The 18930-nt window shown below is 54.5% G+C and overlaps 2 protein-coding genes across 7 annotated transcripts in view; both read right to left on the bottom strand.

Annotated features, from left to right (window-relative positions):
• The window catches only part of LOC110471475 (cell adhesion molecule 3), a 38714-nt gene that overhangs the window by 1710 nt on the left and 18074 nt on the right, over positions 1–18930 (bottom strand). The window contains exons 5-10 of one of the 6 annotated variants that reach the window (XR_014950071.1): positions 16206–16376; positions 14969–15059; positions 12924–13093; positions 10124–10249; positions 6090–8997; positions 4999–5854 (exon numbers count right to left, since the gene is read on the bottom strand). Coding sequence is in view for 2 of the 6 variants with exons in the window: in XM_077789408.2 (XP_077645534.1) it covers positions 8879–8997; positions 10124–10249; positions 12924–13093; positions 14969–15059; positions 16206–16376 (677 nt within the window). In the remaining 4 variants the exon portion in view is untranslated. Of the gene's footprint in view, positions 1–4998; positions 8998–10123; positions 10250–12923; positions 13094–14968; positions 15060–16205; positions 16377–18930 lie in introns of those variants that run through there. The other 5 variants (XR_014950072.1, XR_014950074.1, XR_014950073.1 and 2 more) reach the window with 5 other exon arrangements.
• On the bottom strand, positions 100–3621 carry ACKR1 (atypical chemokine receptor 1 (Duffy blood group)). Its single transcript, XM_021532250.4, has 2 exons — positions 3383–3621; positions 100–2445 (listed from the first exon to the last, which is right to left on the bottom strand). Exons 1-2 carry the CDS (start codon positions 3401–3403, stop codon positions 1513–1515), a joined length of 954 nt encoding a protein of 317 aa, XP_021387925.3. The 5' UTR covers positions 3404–3621; the 3' UTR covers positions 100–1512.

The raw sequence follows: 18930 nt of genomic DNA, 5'->3' as shown, positions 1-18930 counted from the left end.
TTTTCCTGCCAATTTGGAAGCACGAGGAGCACGAACCCCCCCCCTTTCCTGTCCCCCCCGCCATCACCTCCCAGTCCCATCCAGTCCATGAACTGGGAGTGCCTCTGGCGCTTGTGTTTATTGTGTGCAATTCCCACTGGAAAAAAATCCCATCACTTCCAAAATCTCCCCCTGGAGCTGTGTGGGGGCATCCGGGGCTGAGCCTTGGGGATCCCCCAGGAGTCTGGGGTGACCCCCCCGGGCAGCCTGAGGTAGCCCAGCACTGTCTGTGTTGGGCAGTTGGAGGGTCTGGCCCCAAAGAGGGGGCTGAGACCCCAAGGGAGGGGACAGAGGGCACAGAACGGGGGGTCCTGGGGGAGTGTTGGCTGTGGGACAGAGGCTGTGGGGCCAGCGGTCAGTGCCCAGGTGCCAAGGCTTGTGCCAGGTGCCCAGGGGTCAGTGCTGGGTGGTCCAGGCCAGGCTGGGGGGCAGTGATGGGGTGGGGGCACAGGCATTGTTGCTGGGGCGTCTCAGGCTGGTGCGGCAGGGCCAGGATCCAGGGTGCCAAGTCTGGTGCCCGGGGTCCAAATCTGGTGCCAAGGGGTCCAAGTCTGGTGCCAAGGAGTCCAAGTCTGGTGCCCGGGGTCTAAATCTGGTGCCAAGGGGTCCAAGTCTGGTGCCAAGGAGTCCAAGTCTGGGGGTCGGGGCTCAGCCGGGGGGTCCAAGTCCGGTGCCGTGGGTCCGTTTGGTTCTGCGGTGCAGACCCCGGAGCCCGGCAATCCCGGAGCTCGGCAATCCCGGAGCTCGGCAGTCCCGGAATTCAGCAATCCCGGAATTCAGCAATCCCGGAGCTCGGCAGTCCCGGAATTCAGCAGTCCCGGAGCTCGGCAGTCCCGGAGCCCGGCAGCACCGGGAGCTCGACAATCCCGGAGCTCAGAAGCCCCCCGAGCTCAGCAATCCCGGAGCCCGATAGCCCCGGGGGCTCAGCAGCACCGGGAGTTCAGTATTCCCCGGAGCTCGGCAATCCGGAGACCAGTAGCCCCGGGAGCTCCGCAATCCCCGAGCTCAGCAGCACCCACATTCAGTATACAGCGGGAGCTCGGCAATCCCGGAGCTCGGTATCACCGGGAGCTCGGCAGCACCGGGAGCTCAGCAATCCCGAAGTTCGGCAATACCGGGGACTCAGCAGTCCCGGAATCCGGAAATCCCGGAGCTCGGCAATCCCGGAATTCAGCAGTCCCGGAGGAACTCATCAGCCCCCGAGCCCAGCAGTCCCGGAGCCCGGCACTACCGGGAGCTCAGCAGTCCCGGAGCTCAGGAATCCCTGAACTCAGTATCCCCCGGAGCTCAGCAGCCCCGGAGCTCGGCAGTCCCGGAACTCAGCATCCCCCGGAGCTCAGCATCCCCCGGAGCTCAGCATCCCCCCGAGCTCAGCATCCCCCGGCAGCCCCGGTAGTCCCGGGGACTCAGCATCCCCCCGAGCTCAGCATCCCCCCGAGCTCAGCATCCCCCGGAGCCCGGCAGTCCCGGAGCTCAGCATCCCCCTGCAGCCCCGGCACCGCGGCGGCAGCGGCGGGCGAGCAGCATCGCCAGCGGCCCGAGCCCGCAGTGCAGCACCCCCAGCCCCTCGCTCAGCCCCAGGGCCAGGTCGAAATGCTCGAAGGAGCCGCAGGTGGGCTCCAGCAGCCCGGCCTGCAGCAGGAACTCCGCCGCCAGCCCCGCTCCGTAGGGCCCCCAGAGCCCCAGGAAGAGCCAGGCCAGCCCGGCTCCGCTCGCCCAGCTCGCCCTGAAGCTCGGCACGGCCAGCGCGGCCAGCAGCAGCCCCGCGGGCAGCAGCAGCAGCAGGCAGAGGCACAGGGCGAGGTGCAGCAGGTACGCCGGTGCCAGGATGCCCACGCTGCGCTGGATGCAGGCCGTGCCCGCCGCCACGCCGCTGACCAGAGCGGCCGGAGTGGCCAAAAGCAGCGCCGCTGCCCACAGCACCACGGCCAGCCGGCGGCTGCGGGGGTCCCAGCGAGCCCAAACCGTGCCACGGGAACCGCTGGCCACCAGCAGAGCCTGGGCGAAGACGCTCCAGTGCCACAGGAGGTGAGTGAGGCGACACAACCCCGTGCCCAGGTGCCAACCCCACGCCACGCCCGCGGCCAGCGCCGGCAGCAGCGCCGCGAACAGCGCCGTGCCCAGCGCCAGCTGCGCCACCAAGGCGCGGCTCTGCGGCCACCGCCACGCTTGGGGACGCTCGGACAGGGCCACCAGCAAGGCGACGGTGGCCAGCGTGGCCGTGGCGCTGGTGGTGGCCAGGAAAGGGGGGGCTACGCGCTGGAAGAGGGGACAGAAGCGGTTGTGGCACGGGGCGGCGTCGTAGTCCAGGAAGGTGGCGTTGGTGTAAGTGTCGTTGTAGGAGGAGAGGTCGCTCATGATTTCCTCCAGGTCCAGCGTGCCGGGGGTCTCCAGGATGCCGGGGGTCTGCGGGTGAAGGGGATGGGCATGGGGAAGGTGCCACATCACCCTGGGATCACCCAGCCGGGCAGGGCAGGGCAGGGCAGGGCAGGGTGGGTTATCAGGGAGGGACACACGGTGGGCACGGCTGGGCTGCGGGACGGGCACGTTTGCTCACAGCGGGGACACGGGGAGGATGGGGGTGTGGGGACACGGACCCCCCCATCAGCCTGCTCGGAACTGGGGACCCCCATGATCCTGCTCAGAATTGGGGACCCCCCATGAGCCTGCTCAGAATTGGGGACCCTCATGGCTCTGCTCAGTGCTGGGGACCCCCCTGATCCTGCTCAGAATTGGGGACCCCCATGATCCTGCTCAGAATTGGGGACCCCCCATGAGCCTGCTCAGAATTGGGATCCCCAAGATCCTGCTCAGAACAGGGGACCTCATGGCTCTGCTCGGTGCTGGGGACTCCTAAACCCCAAAACCCGCCTAAACCCCACTGAGCCCTGGGAATTCCCATGGAATCAGCACCAGGGATCCCCAAAACTCCCCTACACCCCACTGAGCCCAGGGGATTCCCATGGAATCAGCACCAGGGATCCCCAAAACTCCCCTACACCCCACTGAGCCCAGGGGATTCCCATGGAATCAGCACCAGGGATCCCCTAAGTCCCCCTAAACTCCACTGAGCACTGGGGATTCCCATGGAATCGGCACCAGGGATCCCCTAAATCCCCCAAAACCCCACTAAACCCTGGGGATTCCTGTGGAATCAGCACCAGGGATCCCATAAATCCCCCTAAACCTGAGCACTGGAGATTACTGTGGAATCAGCACCAGGGATCCCCAAAAACCCCACCCAACTCCCCTAAATCCCACTGGGGATTCCCTCCCACCGAGGACCCCCAGCCCTCCCCTCCCTCCCCGGGGATGGGACAGGAATTTTGGGGGGCTCACTCACCACGGGGATACAGTTGCCCATGATGAGTTTCTCACGATGCTCCTCCAATTTTTGGGGGGTTCTGAGGTGGCAACTGCAGCTCTGAAGTGGCCACAAAATAATTCAGGGATGGCCACTCGGACAGGGTCAGGAGGTGCCCAGGGGGTGACTTTTCTCCTTTCTCCCTGCCTCGGCTCCCCCAAAAATGAGCCGAGGACTGTGGGCAGGAGATAAGAGGAGCCCCAGAGCCGCCCTGCCCTCCCTCACCCTGGCACCCGGCGGAAAACAGGGAACGGCTCTGCCGGGAAAAAACACCATTTCTCGAGCAGGAAACCATCAGTTTTCTTGGCAGGACTAATGAAATTAATTAGGAATTGCCTTTCCAGCCAATGCTCCCGGAGTTTGTGCCAGCTCCAGGGAGGGGTTTGGGGTGCAGGATTGGGGTGGGCACTCAGGGAACCCCCCGTGGAGGCTGGAATTTCCTGGTTTTTCCTCGGGAGGAAGGAAGGAAGGGCTCCCGGGGCTCATCCGGTGACACTGGCCCAGCTTGGTGGCCTTCAGAAGCATCACAGAGCTCTGGGGTTGGGAATTAGGGTAATTTGGGAGGGGTTAAGGGGATGTTTGGGGGTGAAAAGTGCTGGGAAGTGACAAATTGGGAGGAAGGAAGGGCTTCCAGGGGTCATCCTGTGACATTGGGCCAGCTTAGTGGCTTTGATGGCGTTCAGAAACATCACAGGGCTCTGGGGTTGGGAATTAGGGTAATTTGGGAGGGGTCTAGGAGGATGTTTTGGGGTGAAAAGTGCTGGGAAGTGCCAGTTTGGGAGGGGCTGTGGAGCAAATTTAGGGGGTGAAAGGTCTGGGGAGCTCCAGGGGTTGGGAATTGGGGTCGCTGTTGTTTGGGGGTTGGGATTTGGGTGTCTCTGAGGGGCAGATTTGGGGAGGAAAGGGCTGAGGAGGAATCTGGAAATTGGGAATTTGGGAGGGGCTGAAGAGGAGTTTGGGAATTGGGAATTTGCAAGAGGCTGAGGAGGAGTCTGGGAATTGGGAATTTGGGGGGGATTGAGGGGCAAATTTGGTGGGGAAAGGGCTGAGGAGAAGTCTGGGAATTGGGAATTTGGGGAGATTGAGGGGGGAAAAGGGCTGAGGACAAATCTGGGAATTGGAAATTTGGGAGGGATTAAAGGGCAGATTCAAGGGGCAAAAAGGCTGAGGAGGAATCTGGGAATTGGGAATTTGGGAGGGGCTGAGGAGGAATCTGGGAATTGGGAATTTGGGAGGGGCTGAGGAGGAATCTGAGAATTGGGAATTTGGAGGGGAAAGGGCTGAGGAGGAATCTGGGAATTGGGAATGGCTCAGGAGGAATCTGGGAATTGGGAATTTGGAGGGGAAAGGGCTGAGGAGGAATCTGGGAATTGGGGAGGGATTAAGTCAGATTTGGGGTGAAAGTCCTGGGGATCCCCAGGGTTTGGGAATTGGGGTTACTGATCTTTGTGGGGAGGTGCTGAGGGTCGGGATCAGGGTGACTTGGGTGGGTCTGGGGGCTCAGGGGGAGATTTGGGGGCTCGGGGGAGGTTTGAGGGGGGCTGAGCTCTGTCCCCCTACCCCCCCAAACACAGAGAGCCAGGCAGGTAAAGGTGTGTGTGTGTAATCCAGATATATTTATAGGATTATTTTCCAAGATTAGCACAGGATATTAGAAAGGTTATAAAGTCACATCGACGGTCGTTTGCTCCCTTTATGTACAGACAAAAAAAAAAAAAAAAACCCAAAACAAAATAAAAAATAAAACCAAAACAAAAAAACCCAAAAAACCACAGCACAACAACACAGCCCAGCCTCTGCCCCCCGCCCCGGCCTCTCCAGAGCTCCCCAAAATACCAAAATATGGCTTTCGTGTCTATTGAGAGTTCAGTGCCGGCCGGGAAACCTCTCAGGAGGGTCCCAAAATTTTTTTGGAGACCCAACCCCGTGACTTGGTGGATGTGGGGCCACCAACAGAACCCCCCGCCCGAGGACGGGGCGGTGGCCTTGGCTCTCCCCCAGACACGGTGACGCCCACCCCACCCCGTCACCCCCAGCCCTTGCTCGTCTGTCACCCCAAAAGTGACCCCAAAAAAGGGCCAGGGACTCGCTTTTTCCCCCTGGCACAGCTTCCACCTGGAATTCTCCCAGTTTGGGGGGGTCCCTGGCACCCCACGGCCACGCTGGTGGGACACCCCCGGTGTTGTTGTCACCCCCAGGTGTGACACGAATCTCTGCTGCTCCCACCTCCGCCAGAACTTTTGGATCCAGAAGCGGCCTCGGATGGAATTTCCGACCCTTCCCGGCCCCTCTCTGTGAGCTCCAGGTGACACCGGGGCCAGGTGACACCTCCACGTGTCCCCCTGGCTGCTCCTCGGGCTGCCCTGCCACACCCCACAGCACGTGGCACCTCGAAACCACCTCAAAACCACCAAAATCACCTCAAAACCACCTCAAAACCACCAAAATCACCTGAAAACCACCTCAAATTCACCTCAAATCCACCAAAACCACCTCAAAATCACCTCAAAACCCCACAAACCACCTCAAAATCACCTCAAAACTACCAAAATCACCTGAAAACCACCAAAACCACCTCAAAACCACCAAAATCACCTGAAAACCATCAAAACCACCTCAAAACCACGTCATAACTACCAAAATCACCTGAAAACCATCAAAACCACCTCAAAACCACCAAAATCACCTCAAAACCCCCCAAACCACCTCAAAATCATCTCAAAACCACCAAAATCACCTCAAGATCACCTCAAGACCACCAAAACCACCTGGAAACCACCTCAAAACCACCCCAAAATCACCAAAACCACCTCAAAAACACCAAAACCATCTGAAAACCACCTCAAAATCACCAGAAAACCACCAAAACCACCTCAAAATCACCCCAAAAATCACCTCAAAACCACCAATCCAGCCTGTTCTCCCTGGCACCAGCCCTTGGAGCAGCTCTGGAGCAGCAGAACTGAATTCCAAGCGGGAAAAGCTCCCAGCCCTGCTCCTGCCTCTGCCTGGCATCCCCCCAGCCCCCCCAGGAGATGGAATTTTGCTTGAGAAAACATCTGGCTGTTTTTATTTGCAGGAATTGTTCAGTCCTGGTGACTTTTGGGTGTTGGCAACCCCAGGATTCATGCCCCAGCCCGAGCTCGGAGCTGCCCTGAGGGCATCCCCCACTCCAAAAAGGTTGGAAAAGAGGAAAAACACCCCAAAAACGGCCGTACCCAGCAAAGGTAACCTCAAAAATTTCATTTTCCTGCTCCTTCCCAGTGGCAGCACTGCTCCTGACACAGCTGAGCCACCTCTGCAGTGTCCCCAGTGTCACATCCCTGGCTGCCACCCATGTGTGGCACCGAGCTGGGCCCCTCTCCTGCCCCACAGGTGACACAGGTGACACAGGTGACAGGGTTTGGGGGGGAGGGTGACACTTCCAGCCCTGTGGAAGAGGTGAGAAAATTCTTGTGCACCTCCCAGGGGAGGTTTCCCACCCCAGCTCCTTCCTGAAGGGTCCCCTCATCCTCCAGATGACCCCAAATCCTTGGGGTGACCTCCCAGGTGAAGCTGCTCCTCCTTAAAAGCTCCTCCAAATTTCCCCAAATCCTTGGGGTGACCTCCCAGGTGAGTTTATTCCTCTCCAAGGGTCCACTCATCCTCCAGATGACCCCAAATCCTTGGGTTGACCCCTCCAGATGACCCCAAATCCTTGGGGTGACCTCCCAGGTGAAGTTGCCCCTCCTAAAAAGCTCCTCCCAATTACCCCAAATCCATGGGGTGACCTTCCAGCTGAGGTCATCCCCTCCTCCAGATGACCCCAAATCCACGGGGTGACCTCCCAGCTGAGTTTATCCCTCTCCAAGGGTCCCCTCATCCTCCAGATGACCCCAAATCCATGGGGTGACCTCCCAGCTGGGGTCACCCCCTCTTCCACACAACCCCAAATCCATGGGGTGACCTCCCAGGTGATGTTACCCCTCCTAAAAAGCTCCTCCAGACAACCCCAAATCCATGGGGTGACCTCCCAGGTGAAGTCACCCCCTCCTCCAGATGACCCCAAATCCTTGGGGTGACCTCCCAGGTGGGGTTACCCCTCCCCAAGGCCTCCCCTCCTCCCCACAACCCCAAATCCACGGGGATCCGAGCCCAAGGGCATCTCCTGCAGCCCCCCTCGTGCCCAGACTGGGATGTGGGGTGCCAGGAACCCTCATGCCAAGGCTGGGGGTACCCTAAAAGATGCCAGGGGGTGCCTGGTTTGGGGAGGGGCTGCTCTGGAGAGGTGGGGAAAGGTTTTTGGGAAGTGAAGGTGAAAGAGGCAGGAGGAAGGCCAAGGAAAAAGGGTGAACCCCCCCACTCCAAGCCTCTGTGGTGACCCCAAACTCCCCAGACCCCAAATCCAGGTGTTTTGGTTGGGGGTTCTCAGAGCCAAGAAGAAAATCAGCCCTTTCCAAGCTCATCCCTGCCCTGGGAAGGGGCTGGGGAGGGAAGGGGGGCAGAGAGACCCTGGCAGAACCCCCAGCCCTGTTTTGGGGGTCCCAGGGAAGCAGCCCCAACCCCGAGGGCGCTGCCTCCTGCACTGAACATCTCAATAGATGGTTAAAAATTGGCATTTCCAATCGGAGAATTTAAGACAAATTAAAATAAAATAAAATAAAATAAAATAAAATAAAATAAATTGGGGGGCTTTTCCTTTGGATTTGCCCCAACTCAACATAAATCTCAGCCCTCCCCCCTCCCGCTGGGGTGGGACCCGGGAGCTGTGGGGGGCTCCTGGTTCATCTGGGGGTCCCACCCTGGATTTTCACCCCCTTTTCACACACTGACTGCACGAGGACAGCTCTGCTCCCGCACGGACACTGCTCCACAAGAACCACCAAGGATAAAATCGGGGCAGGGTCTCGCTCTGCTCCCAGCTGGAGTCACAAACCCCCCCCAGGGTGGGGGGTTCCCCAAACTCGCCCCGGGAAACCCGGAGCTGATTTTATCCTTGGATATCAAAGAAACCGAAACGGAGAGAAACAAAGGGAAAGAGCTACATCGACCCCAGCCCAACACCCCAACCAAGGGCCCGAAGCAAAGAGCAGCCACGAAACCAAAGCCAAAAACAACCAAAAAAAAAATAAAAATAAAAAGTTCCAAAAAAGGAAGGAGGAGGAGGAGGAGGAATTCGCTCACTCACGGGTTGGTCTGTGGGGGTCAGGGCGTGGGGATGGAGGTGCAAGCAAGCAAACGGGGCCGGGGCTCTCGCTGTTGGAGTGAAGGATTTGTACAAAGTTCCAGAAGCGTCAGCGACGCCTCCAGGCCGGTGGCTCTCCCTGCTCTCTGTCCCGCCATCCCTCTGTCCGTCCGGCCGGCCGGCCGCCCGTGCCGGGCGCCGGGGAAAATCTGTTGGGTTTGGTGTGGGGTTTGTGGTCTGGTTGCCGTTGCCATCGGGGTTCTCTTGGCTCCATCTCTCTCTCTCTCTCTCTCTCTCTCTCTCCAACGCCTTTAGATGAAATATTCCTTCTTGTCGTCGCCGCCGGCCTGGCCGCCCTCGGCGTTGATGATGGCGGTGTCGGCGTCCGGAGCGTCGTCCGAGCCTTTGGCCTCGTGGGTCAGGTACGTGCCTGGAGAAAGGGGGGGACGGGGTTTGGGGGTTTGGGGTCACGGGGGGCTCTGACAGAGCCAAGTCCCCCGCAAATGGGGGGTCTGGGGGGCTCTGGTGGGACTGGGGGAGATGGAGAAGTCGCTGGGAGGGGATGGGATGGGATGGGATGGGATGGGATGGGATGGGATGGGATGGGATGGGATGGGATGCGATGGGATGGGATGGGATGGGATGGGATTGATGGGATGAGATGAGATCGATGGGATGGGATTGGGATCAATGAGATGGGATGGATGGGATGGGATCAATGGGATGGGATGGGGTCGATAGGATGGGATGGATGGGATGGGATGGGATCAGTGGGATAGGACTGGGATCAATGGGATGGGATGAATGGGATGGGATGGAATGGGATCAATTGGGACAGGATTGATGGGACGGGATCGATGGGGATGGGATCGATGGGACGGGATCAATGGGATTGATGGGACGGGATGGGATGGAGTCAATGGGATGGGATTGATGGGATGAGATGGGATGGGATCAATGGGATTGGATTGAGATGAACGGGATAGGAGGGATAAGACGGGATGGATGGGATGGGATGGGATTGGATGGGATGGGATGGGATGGGATCAATGGGATGGGATTGATGAGATGAGATCAATGGGATGGAATGGGATTGATGGGATGGGGTGGGATGCACAGGAAGGATGGGATGGATGGGATGCAGACCCAGTGGGGTGCTCCAGGATTTTGGGCAGTGTCCACACATGGAGTGACCGCTGCCAGTCAGGCTCCTGACCCCCCCAAACCCCTCCTGGAGAACAGGGGGTCCTGGCCGCCCCCGGAGCAGGGCGGGGGGCTCTACTCACACATCAGCACCGGGGGTGGCCCATGGCCGGGTGCCACCGTGTCCCCAGGGCTTGGGCACAAACCTGCTGGGCACGGAAGGGGCAGGCGGGGGGGAAGGAGGAGGAGGAAGGCAGAGGGAGCAGGCGGGGGGGACACGGAGACAATCCCGGGACACAGCGGGTGGGAACCACCTCCCCCTGCATTCCCTGGGACATTCCTGACATCCCCACGAGCTGCCCTGAGACCCCCGAGACCCCCCTGCAGCCCCCCTGCAGCCCTCAGGGCCGTACCTTTGTGCCTGATCAGGTAATGTCCCAGCACGATGAGGAGGCTGAGCAGGAGGAAGACGATGACGGCCACCACGCCGCCGATCATGGCGTGGTAAGTGCTGGAGGTCGAGGGCACCGGGCTGGCATCTGCCCAGGCGGGGGGACAGAAAAGAGACAAGAAAAGAGCTGAGACCCTGCAGGGCAGCAGAAGCTGCTGCTGCTGCCCAACCAGGAGCTCCATCCTGTGCCAGCAGCTCCTCCGGGGGTCCTGCTGTGGGTCCTGGCAGCAAGAACGGGGGGAAGCAAAGGGGGAAATCCCATCCTCTGCCCTTTTTTTTCAGGGTTTTGGCCCCCAAAATAAAAGGGAGGATGGAGGGGACATGAAGGCTGGCACGGCCAACAGGCTGCACCCCGAGAGGTGACGACAGCAGGACCCCAAAGGTGGTGAGAAGACATTCCATTCCTGCTGGGATCCTGTGCCAGCTCTGGGCCACGGTGACAAATCCTCTTCCCATCAGCTCGGGGTGGGGACAGAGCCACATTTTGGGAAGGACGAGGCTGGGGACACACAGGGGAGGCAGCAGGACAGAGGGACAACACGGCACACGGACACATAGGACAAGGGACAGCTCGGTTGAAAAAACACCAAAATCCACACGCGCACCCCCCGAGGGGACTGGAGCCACCTGGGCAGGGCTGTCCCCAGGCCAGGGTGGGGACATCCTGTGGAGCTTCTCCAGGCCGGGCTGGGGTCCGCAAAGAGACAGAAAAGGAGGTTACGGTACCTTGGATGGGAGCTGGAGTGAAGGATGGAGCGGAGGCCATGGAAGCATGAGAGATGGGCTGGGAAGGGCCCCGGGTGGAGTGAACGTGTGGGGTGGGGAGCTGGGGAACATCTGGGGAGGACAACAAAAAACACAGCACAGGAATCAATGGCACGAAGGGCTCGCAGAGGTGACAGAGACCTCGAGGGGACCTCGGGCGGGTCCAGTCGTGAGCTCGCGGGTCGCTCTGCTTCTGCCACCAACCTTTGGGACGCCGTGGCCATCTTCTCCCATCTCCTGGGTACCCCCTGAGGGACCCTGGTGGGACACCGTGGCCATCTTCTCCTCCTGGGTAACCTCTGAGGGACACTCGTGGTGGCACCATGGTGAGGTGCCACCTGTGCACGTCCTTGGTGACCACAGGGTGTTGGCAGGGCTGGCACCAAGGTGGGCAAGGTGGTGGCTCCCAGGGCTGGAGACATGAGTGGCTTTAGGGGTCCCCCTGCTTCTGCCACCAACCTCTGGGACACCGTGGCCATCTTCTCCCATCTCCTGGTTACCCCCTGAGGGACCCTCGTGGTGTCATCCCTGGTGACCACAGGGGTGGCACCAAGGTGGGCAAGGCTACAGGGCTCAGCTGGACACGGAGGTGGCTTTAGGGACCCCACAGGTCCCCCTGCTTCTGCCACCAACCTCTGGGACACTGTGGCCATCTTCTCCTCCTTGTTACGCCCTGAGGGACCCTCGTGGTGTCATCCCTGGTGACCACAGGGGTGGCACCAAGGTGGGCAAGCTGGAGGGCTCAGCTGGGCATGGAGGTGGCTCCCAGGGCCTGGGACACGAGTGGCTTTAGGGACAAAAGTGGCAGTGCCACCAAACCTGGATAGGGAACTCGTCTGCTGTGACCGGGGTGGTGGCACCGGGTGGGCGAGGGACAGCGGGTGGCACCCGTGGGGAGCTCCTGGGTGGGTGCAGAGAGCTGTGGGTGCTCACACAGGGACACAGGGGACACACGAGGGTGACACGGGAGCGACGGCACAGCGCTGGGGGCTGAGGGAGGGGACACGGGGGACAGAGTGCCACTTTGGGGTGGCACCGCAGGGGAAGGAGGCAGGAAAGGGAAGAGCTGGAAGAGGGGGAGTTCAAGGTGGGAGAGAGAGACGGGGAGGAGAGCAGGAATTTGGATTTTGCAAATGGAAGGAGAACCACGTGTGACACTGCATGGGGACATGGGGACACAAATGTGGCCCTGAACCACGTGTGACACTGCATGGGGACATGGGGACACAGACATGGCCCTGAACCACGTGTGACACATGGCATGGGGACATGGGGACACAAATGTGGCCCTGAACCACGTGTGACACATGGCATGGGGACACAAACACAGCCCTGAACCACGTGTGACACACGGCATGGGGACATGGGGACACAAACACAGCCCTGAACCACATGTGACACATGGGGACACGGGGACAAGCAGAGCACAGTCAGGGGACAGCGCCATGTGCCCCTTCCCACCCCAAGACAGGTGACACGGTGACACTTTTAGGGCACTAAGGATGCAGTGACCTCACCCACAGGTGACAGGGTGACACTTTTTGGCACAAAGGACACAATGTCCCCTGTGCCTTCATCCACAGGTGACAGGGGTGACATGGTGACACTTTTTGGGCGCAAAGGTTGCCGTAACCTCACCCACAGGTGACAGGGTGACACTTTTTGAGTACACAGCATGCAGTGCCCCCATCCACAGGTGACAGGGTGACACTCTTTGAGCACAAAGGATGCCGTGACCTCATCCACAGAGTGAGAGGGTGACACTTTGGGGACACACAGGATGCAGTGCCCCCATCCACAGGTGACAGGGTGACACTTTTGGGCACAAAGGATGCCATAACCTCTCCCACAGGTGACAGGGTGACACTTTTGGGCACAAAGGATGCAGTGCCCCCATCCACAGGTGACAGGGTGACACTTTTTGGGCACAAAGGATGCCATAACCTCATAGACAGGTGACGGGTGACACTTCTGGGGTGCCCCGGGGCCACACTCACCGCTGACGTCCAGGTTGTACTTGGCCACCACGCTGCCCATGGAGCTGGTGGCCGTGCAGACGTAGGTGCCGCTGTCGCTCTTGTTGAGGAAGGGGAAGATGAGGACGCTGTCGGAGCTGAGCTGCAGCGGCGCCTCGCCGCCCTCCTTCTCCCACAGGAACTCCTGCGGGCTGAGCGGGCGCGGCCTCAGCCGGGCTGCGGCGGCTGCGGGGCTCGGGGGGTGATCCTGGGTTTGGGGGGCCGGTCCTGGGGTTTGGGGGGTGATCCTGGGTTTGGGGGGTGATCCTGGGGTTCGGGGGGATGATCCTGGGGGTTTGGGGGGATGATCCTGGGGGTTTGGGGGGATGATCCTGGGGTTTGGGGGGTGATCCTGGGGTTTGGGGGGCTGGTCCTGGGGTTTGGGGGGCTGATCCTGGGTTTGGGGGGCCGGTCCTTGGGGTTTGGGGGGATGATCCTGGGGGTTTGTGGGGCCGGTCCTTGGGGTTCGGGGGGTGATCCTGGGGTTTGGGGGGCCGGTCCTGGGGGTTTGGGGGATGATCCTGGGGTTTGGGGGGCTGATCCTGGGGTTTGGGGGGATGATCCTGGCGTTTGGGGGATGATCCTGGGGTTTGGGGGGTGATCCTGGGGTTTGGGGGGTGATCCTGGGGTTTGGGGGGATGATCCTGGGGTTTGGGGGGCTGGTCTTTGGGGTTTGGGGGGATGGTCCTTGGGGTTTGGGGGGATGATCCTGGGGTTTGGGGGGTGATCCTGGGGTTTGGGGGGTGATCCTGGGTTTGGGGGGATGATCCTGGGGTTTGGGGGCTGGTCTTTGGGTTTGGGGAGCTGGTCTTTGGGTTTGGGGGCTGGTCTTTGGGTTTGGGGGGATGATCCTGGGGTTTGGGGGCTGGTCTTTGGGGTTTGGGGGGATGGTCCTTGGGGTTTGGGGGGCTGGTCTTTGGGGTTTGGGGGGATGGTCCTTGGGGTTTGGGGGGCTGGTCTTTGGGGTTTGGGGGGATGGTCCTTGGGGTTTGGGGGGCTGGTCTTTGGGGTTTGGGGGGATGGTCCTGGGGTTTGGGGGGCTGGTCTTTGGGGTTTGGGGGGATGGTCCTTGGGGTTTGGGGTGCTGGTCCTGGGGGTTTGGGGGGCTGGTCCTGGGGGTTTGGGGGGCTGGTCCTGGGGGTTTGGGGGGCTGGTCTTTGGGGTTTGGGGGGCTGGTCTTTGGTTTTTATGGTTTCTGTTCCTTGGGGTTTGGGGTGCTGGTCCTGGGGTATGGGGGGCTGTTCCTTGGGGTTTGGGGGTTCTGGTCTGATTCTTTGGGGTTTTAGGGTTTCTGTTCCTGGGGTTTGGGGGGCTGGTATTGGAATTTTGTGGGCTGCTCCTGGGCTTTGGGGTTTCTGTTCTGATTCTTTGGGGTTTTAGGGTTTCTGTTCCATGGGGTTTGGGGGGCTGGTCCTTGGGGTTGGAGGTGCTGGTCCTGGGGTTTTAGGGGTTCTATTCCTTGGGTTTTAGGGTTTCTGTTCCGATTCTTTGGGGTTTTAGGGGTTCTATTCCTTGGGTTTGGGTTTCTGTTCCTTGGGTTTTAGGGTTTCTGTTCCGATTCTTTGGGGTTTTAGGGGTTCTGTTCCCGAGTTTTAGGGGTGCTGTTCCTGGAGGGGTTCTGTTCTTGGGGTTTGGGTTTCTGTTCCCTGGGTTTTAGGGGTTCTGGTCTGATTCTTTGGGGTTTTAGGATTTCTGTTCCATGGGGTTTGGGGTGCTGGTCCTGGGCTTTGGGGGGCTGCTCCTGGGGGTTTGGGGTTTCTGTTCTTTGGGGTTTAGGGTTGCTGTTCCTTGGGGTTTCAGGTTTTCTGTTCTGATTCTTTTGAGTTTTAAGGTTTCTGTTCTGATTCTTTGGGGTTTTTAGTGTTTCTGTCCTGATTCTTTGTGATTTTAGGGTTTCTGTTCTGTCACCTCTCGTGGAACCCCCCCGGGGACAGGGACACCCCAAAGCCCCTCCTGGGGTGGGCTGTGGGACCTGGCAGAGGGAGGGGAGGCCCCGAGGAGGAGGAGGGAGGGGAGGAAGGCCTTACATGGGGTTGCCCTGCCCGTCACACTGCAGCTGCAGCTTCTCCCCCTCGCGCGGGTACTGCGGGTGAGGCTCGATCTTGGCCGTGGGCTTGTCTGGAAAAGGGGGAGAGAACAGTGGGGTGAGGGCCTGGCACCCCAAATAATGCCCTGGAACCCCAAATCCTGCACCTGGAACCCCAAACTCTGCCCTGGCATCCCAAATCCTGCCTGGCATCCCAAATCCTGCACCTGGCACCCCAAATCCTGACACTGGCACCCCAAATCCTGCACTTGGAAATCCAAATCCTGCACCTGGAAACTCAAATCCTTCCCCTAGTATCCCAAATCCTGCACCTGGAACCCCAGATCCTGCCCCTGGTACTCCAAATCCTGCCCTGGTATCCCAAATCCTGTAGCTGGAACCACAAATCCTGTCCCTGGAGCCCCCAATGCTGCTCCTGGAACCCCAAATCTCGACCCTGGAACCACAAATCCTGCACTTAGAAACCCAAATCCAGCCCTGGTATCCCAATTCCTGCACCTGGTATCCCAGATCCTGCCCCTGGAATCCCAAATCCAGCACCTGGCACACCAAATCTTCCAGCTGGCATCCCAAATCCTGCCCTGGCATCCGAATCCTGCACCCAGAACCCCAAATAATGCCCTGACAAGAAGGATTTGGGGACAGGGGTGGGAAGTAGAGCCTGAGAAATGGGGACAAGCAGGATTTGGGGACAGGATGAGGGAAGTGATACAGGGACAAACCTCTGGGAGATGGGGACAAGGATCTGGGGACAGGGGTAGGAAGTGGAGCAGGGACAAATCCCTGGACACGGGGACAAGGATTGGGGGACAGGGGTGGAAAGTGGAGCAGGGACAAATCCCTGAGACGTGGGGACAAAGATTTGAGGACAGGATGAGGGAAGAGGTGCAGGGACAAACCTCTGGAGATGGGGACAAAGATTTGAGGACAGGATGAGGGAAGAGGTGCAGGGACAAACCTCTGGAGATGGGGACAAAGATTTGAGGACGGGTGGGAACAGGTGAAGGGACAAACCTCTGGGAGATGGATCTGGGGACAGGATGAGGGAAGGGGAGCAGGGACAGAAGTCTGGAGATGGTGAGAAGGATCTGGGGACAAGGATGGGAAGAGATGCAGGGATGAACCTCTGGGAGATGGGGACAAACAGGATTTGGGGACAGAACTCGTGTGGGGTCCCCTGAAGGTCCAGTGCCACCCAAATGTCCCCTGCCACCTACAGTGGACCTGCAGCTTCTGCGTGGTCGACCTCTCGGAGTTCTGCAGGGACTCGTGGTCCACGGTGCAGGTGACCTCCACCTCGTTGTCCTCCTTGGTGACACGGAACTCCACCCGGCTGGTCACCGTGAAGGTTTTGCCGTTGGGGTCCTCCACCACCTCGGTGCCCGAGTCTGCGGGGACAGGGACAGGGGATAATAATTAAATTAAATAATAATTGCATGATAACTGTATTATTACTGCACTATTAATATATTATTGCTGCATTATAATTGCATGATAACTGGATTATTACTGCATTATTAATGTATTATTAATGAATTATATCTCTATTATACTTGTATTGGAATTGTATTATTACTGAATCATTAATGCATTATTACTGCATAATAATTGCATTATAACTGTATTATTACTGCACTATTAATGCATTACTACTGCATTATAATTGTATTATAACTGCATTATAATTGTATTATAATTGCATTATTACTGCATAATAATTGCATGATAACTGTATTATTACCGCATTATTAATGCATTACTACTGCATTATAATTGTATTATAACTGCATTATAATTGCATTATTACTGCATAATAATTGCATTATAACTGTATTATTACTGCATTATTAATGCATTACTACTGCATTATAATTGTATTATAACTGCATTATAATTGCATTATTACTGCATAATAATTGCATTATAACTGTATTATTACTGCATTATTAATGCATTACTACTGCATTATAATTGTATTATAACTGCATTATAATTGTATTATAACTGCATTATAATTGCATTATTACTGCATAATAATTGCATTATAACTGTATTATTACTTCATTATTAATGCATTACTACTGCATTATAATTGTATTATAACTGCATTATAATTGAATTATATCTGCTTTATAACTGTATTATTACTGCATTATAATTGTACTATTACTGCATTATTACTGCATTACATCTGCATTATAATTGTATTATTACTGCATTATTAATATATTATTAATGCATTACATCTGCATTATAATTGTATTATAACTGCATTATAATTGAATTATATCTGCTTAATAACTGTATTATTTCTGCATTATAATTGTACTATTACTGCATTATTACTGCATTACATCTGCATTATAATTGTATTATTACTGCATTATAATAGTATTGTAATTTTATTATTACTGCATCATTAATGCATTATTACTGCATTAAAACCGCATTATAATGGTATTATTACTGCATTATTAATGTATTATTAATGCATTATATCTGCATTATAATTGCATTATTACTCCAATAAATCTGCATTATAACTGTATTATTACTGCATTAAAACTGCATTATAATTGTATTACAACTGTATTATAAATGTATTATAACTATATTATTATAATTGTAAAAATACAATACACAGACATTAAGCAGAAAAATCATAAATTTACATTTCTAGACTTGTGAGAAAATGCTTTAAGTAAGTGAGAAATTATAAATATTATCATAATTGTATTTTAAATGTATTACAACTGTATCATGATTGTAACGATTATAATTATATGATGATTATATTATAATTTAAAAATACAACACAGAGACATTAAGCAGAAAAATCATAAATTTACATTTCTAGGGTTGTAAATGAAAATATGATTAAATAAGTGAGAAACGATAAATTTATAATTGTATTGTAACTATTATAATTAAATGATGATTATATTATAATTTAAAAATACAATACACAGACATTAAGCAGAAAAATCATAAATTTACATTTCTATAGTTTTAAATGAGAATATTTTTTAAATAAGTGAGAAATTCCATATATTAGTTTAGAAAGTTATTTAATATATATTATAGAATAAGATATATTATTATATATAATATATTATACAATTATAATATAATAATAATATTATATATTCTATGTTTTAGTTTTATAACTACTATATATTACATATACCTTATATAAGGTAATGTAATGTAATGTAATGCAGTACAATGTAATGTAATGTAATATATTATATAATATAGAATTCTATTATATTATTTTGTACTATATTATATTAATGTATTAGAGATTATATACATAATAAATTATATTATCTATATTTATTATAAATAGTAAAAAATAATATATAATTATATTTATATTATATTATACTATATTATATTACACCATATTATATTACATTATATGATATAACATTATATTATATTATATTATATTACATTACATTATATAGAATTCTATCCTTTTGTACTGTTATATTAATATAGACTATATACATAATGCATTATAATATTTATATAATTACACTGATATTATATTACACTAGATTATATAACACAATATTATACTATATTATATTACATTGTATTATACTACACTATATTATATTATGTTATACTATTATGTTATATTATGTTATTATAATATGTTATAACATATATTACGTTTAAATATAATAGTTATATTATAATATATTACAATAAAATATGTTATGTTATATTGCTATGTTATATTATGCTATGTTATATTTTATTATGTCACATTCTATTACTTTATATTTTATATTATAACAAACAACAACAGTGCCACCCACCCTATGGTGACAATGCCACCCATGGTGACAATGCCACCCACCCTATGGTGACAATGCCACCCATGGTGACAATGCCACCCACCCTATGGTGACAATGCCGCCCATCCCTGCC

The sequence above is a fragment of the Lonchura striata genome, chromosome 25 (assembly GCF_050655825.1).
Source record: "Lonchura striata isolate lonStrDom1 chromosome 25, ASM5065582v1, whole genome shotgun sequence".
Taxonomy (NCBI): domain Eukaryota; kingdom Metazoa; phylum Chordata; class Aves; order Passeriformes; family Estrildidae; genus Lonchura; species Lonchura striata.
The sequence above is the reverse complement of the archived record's forward strand: the minus strand, read 5'-3'. Positions and strand labels throughout refer to the sequence as shown.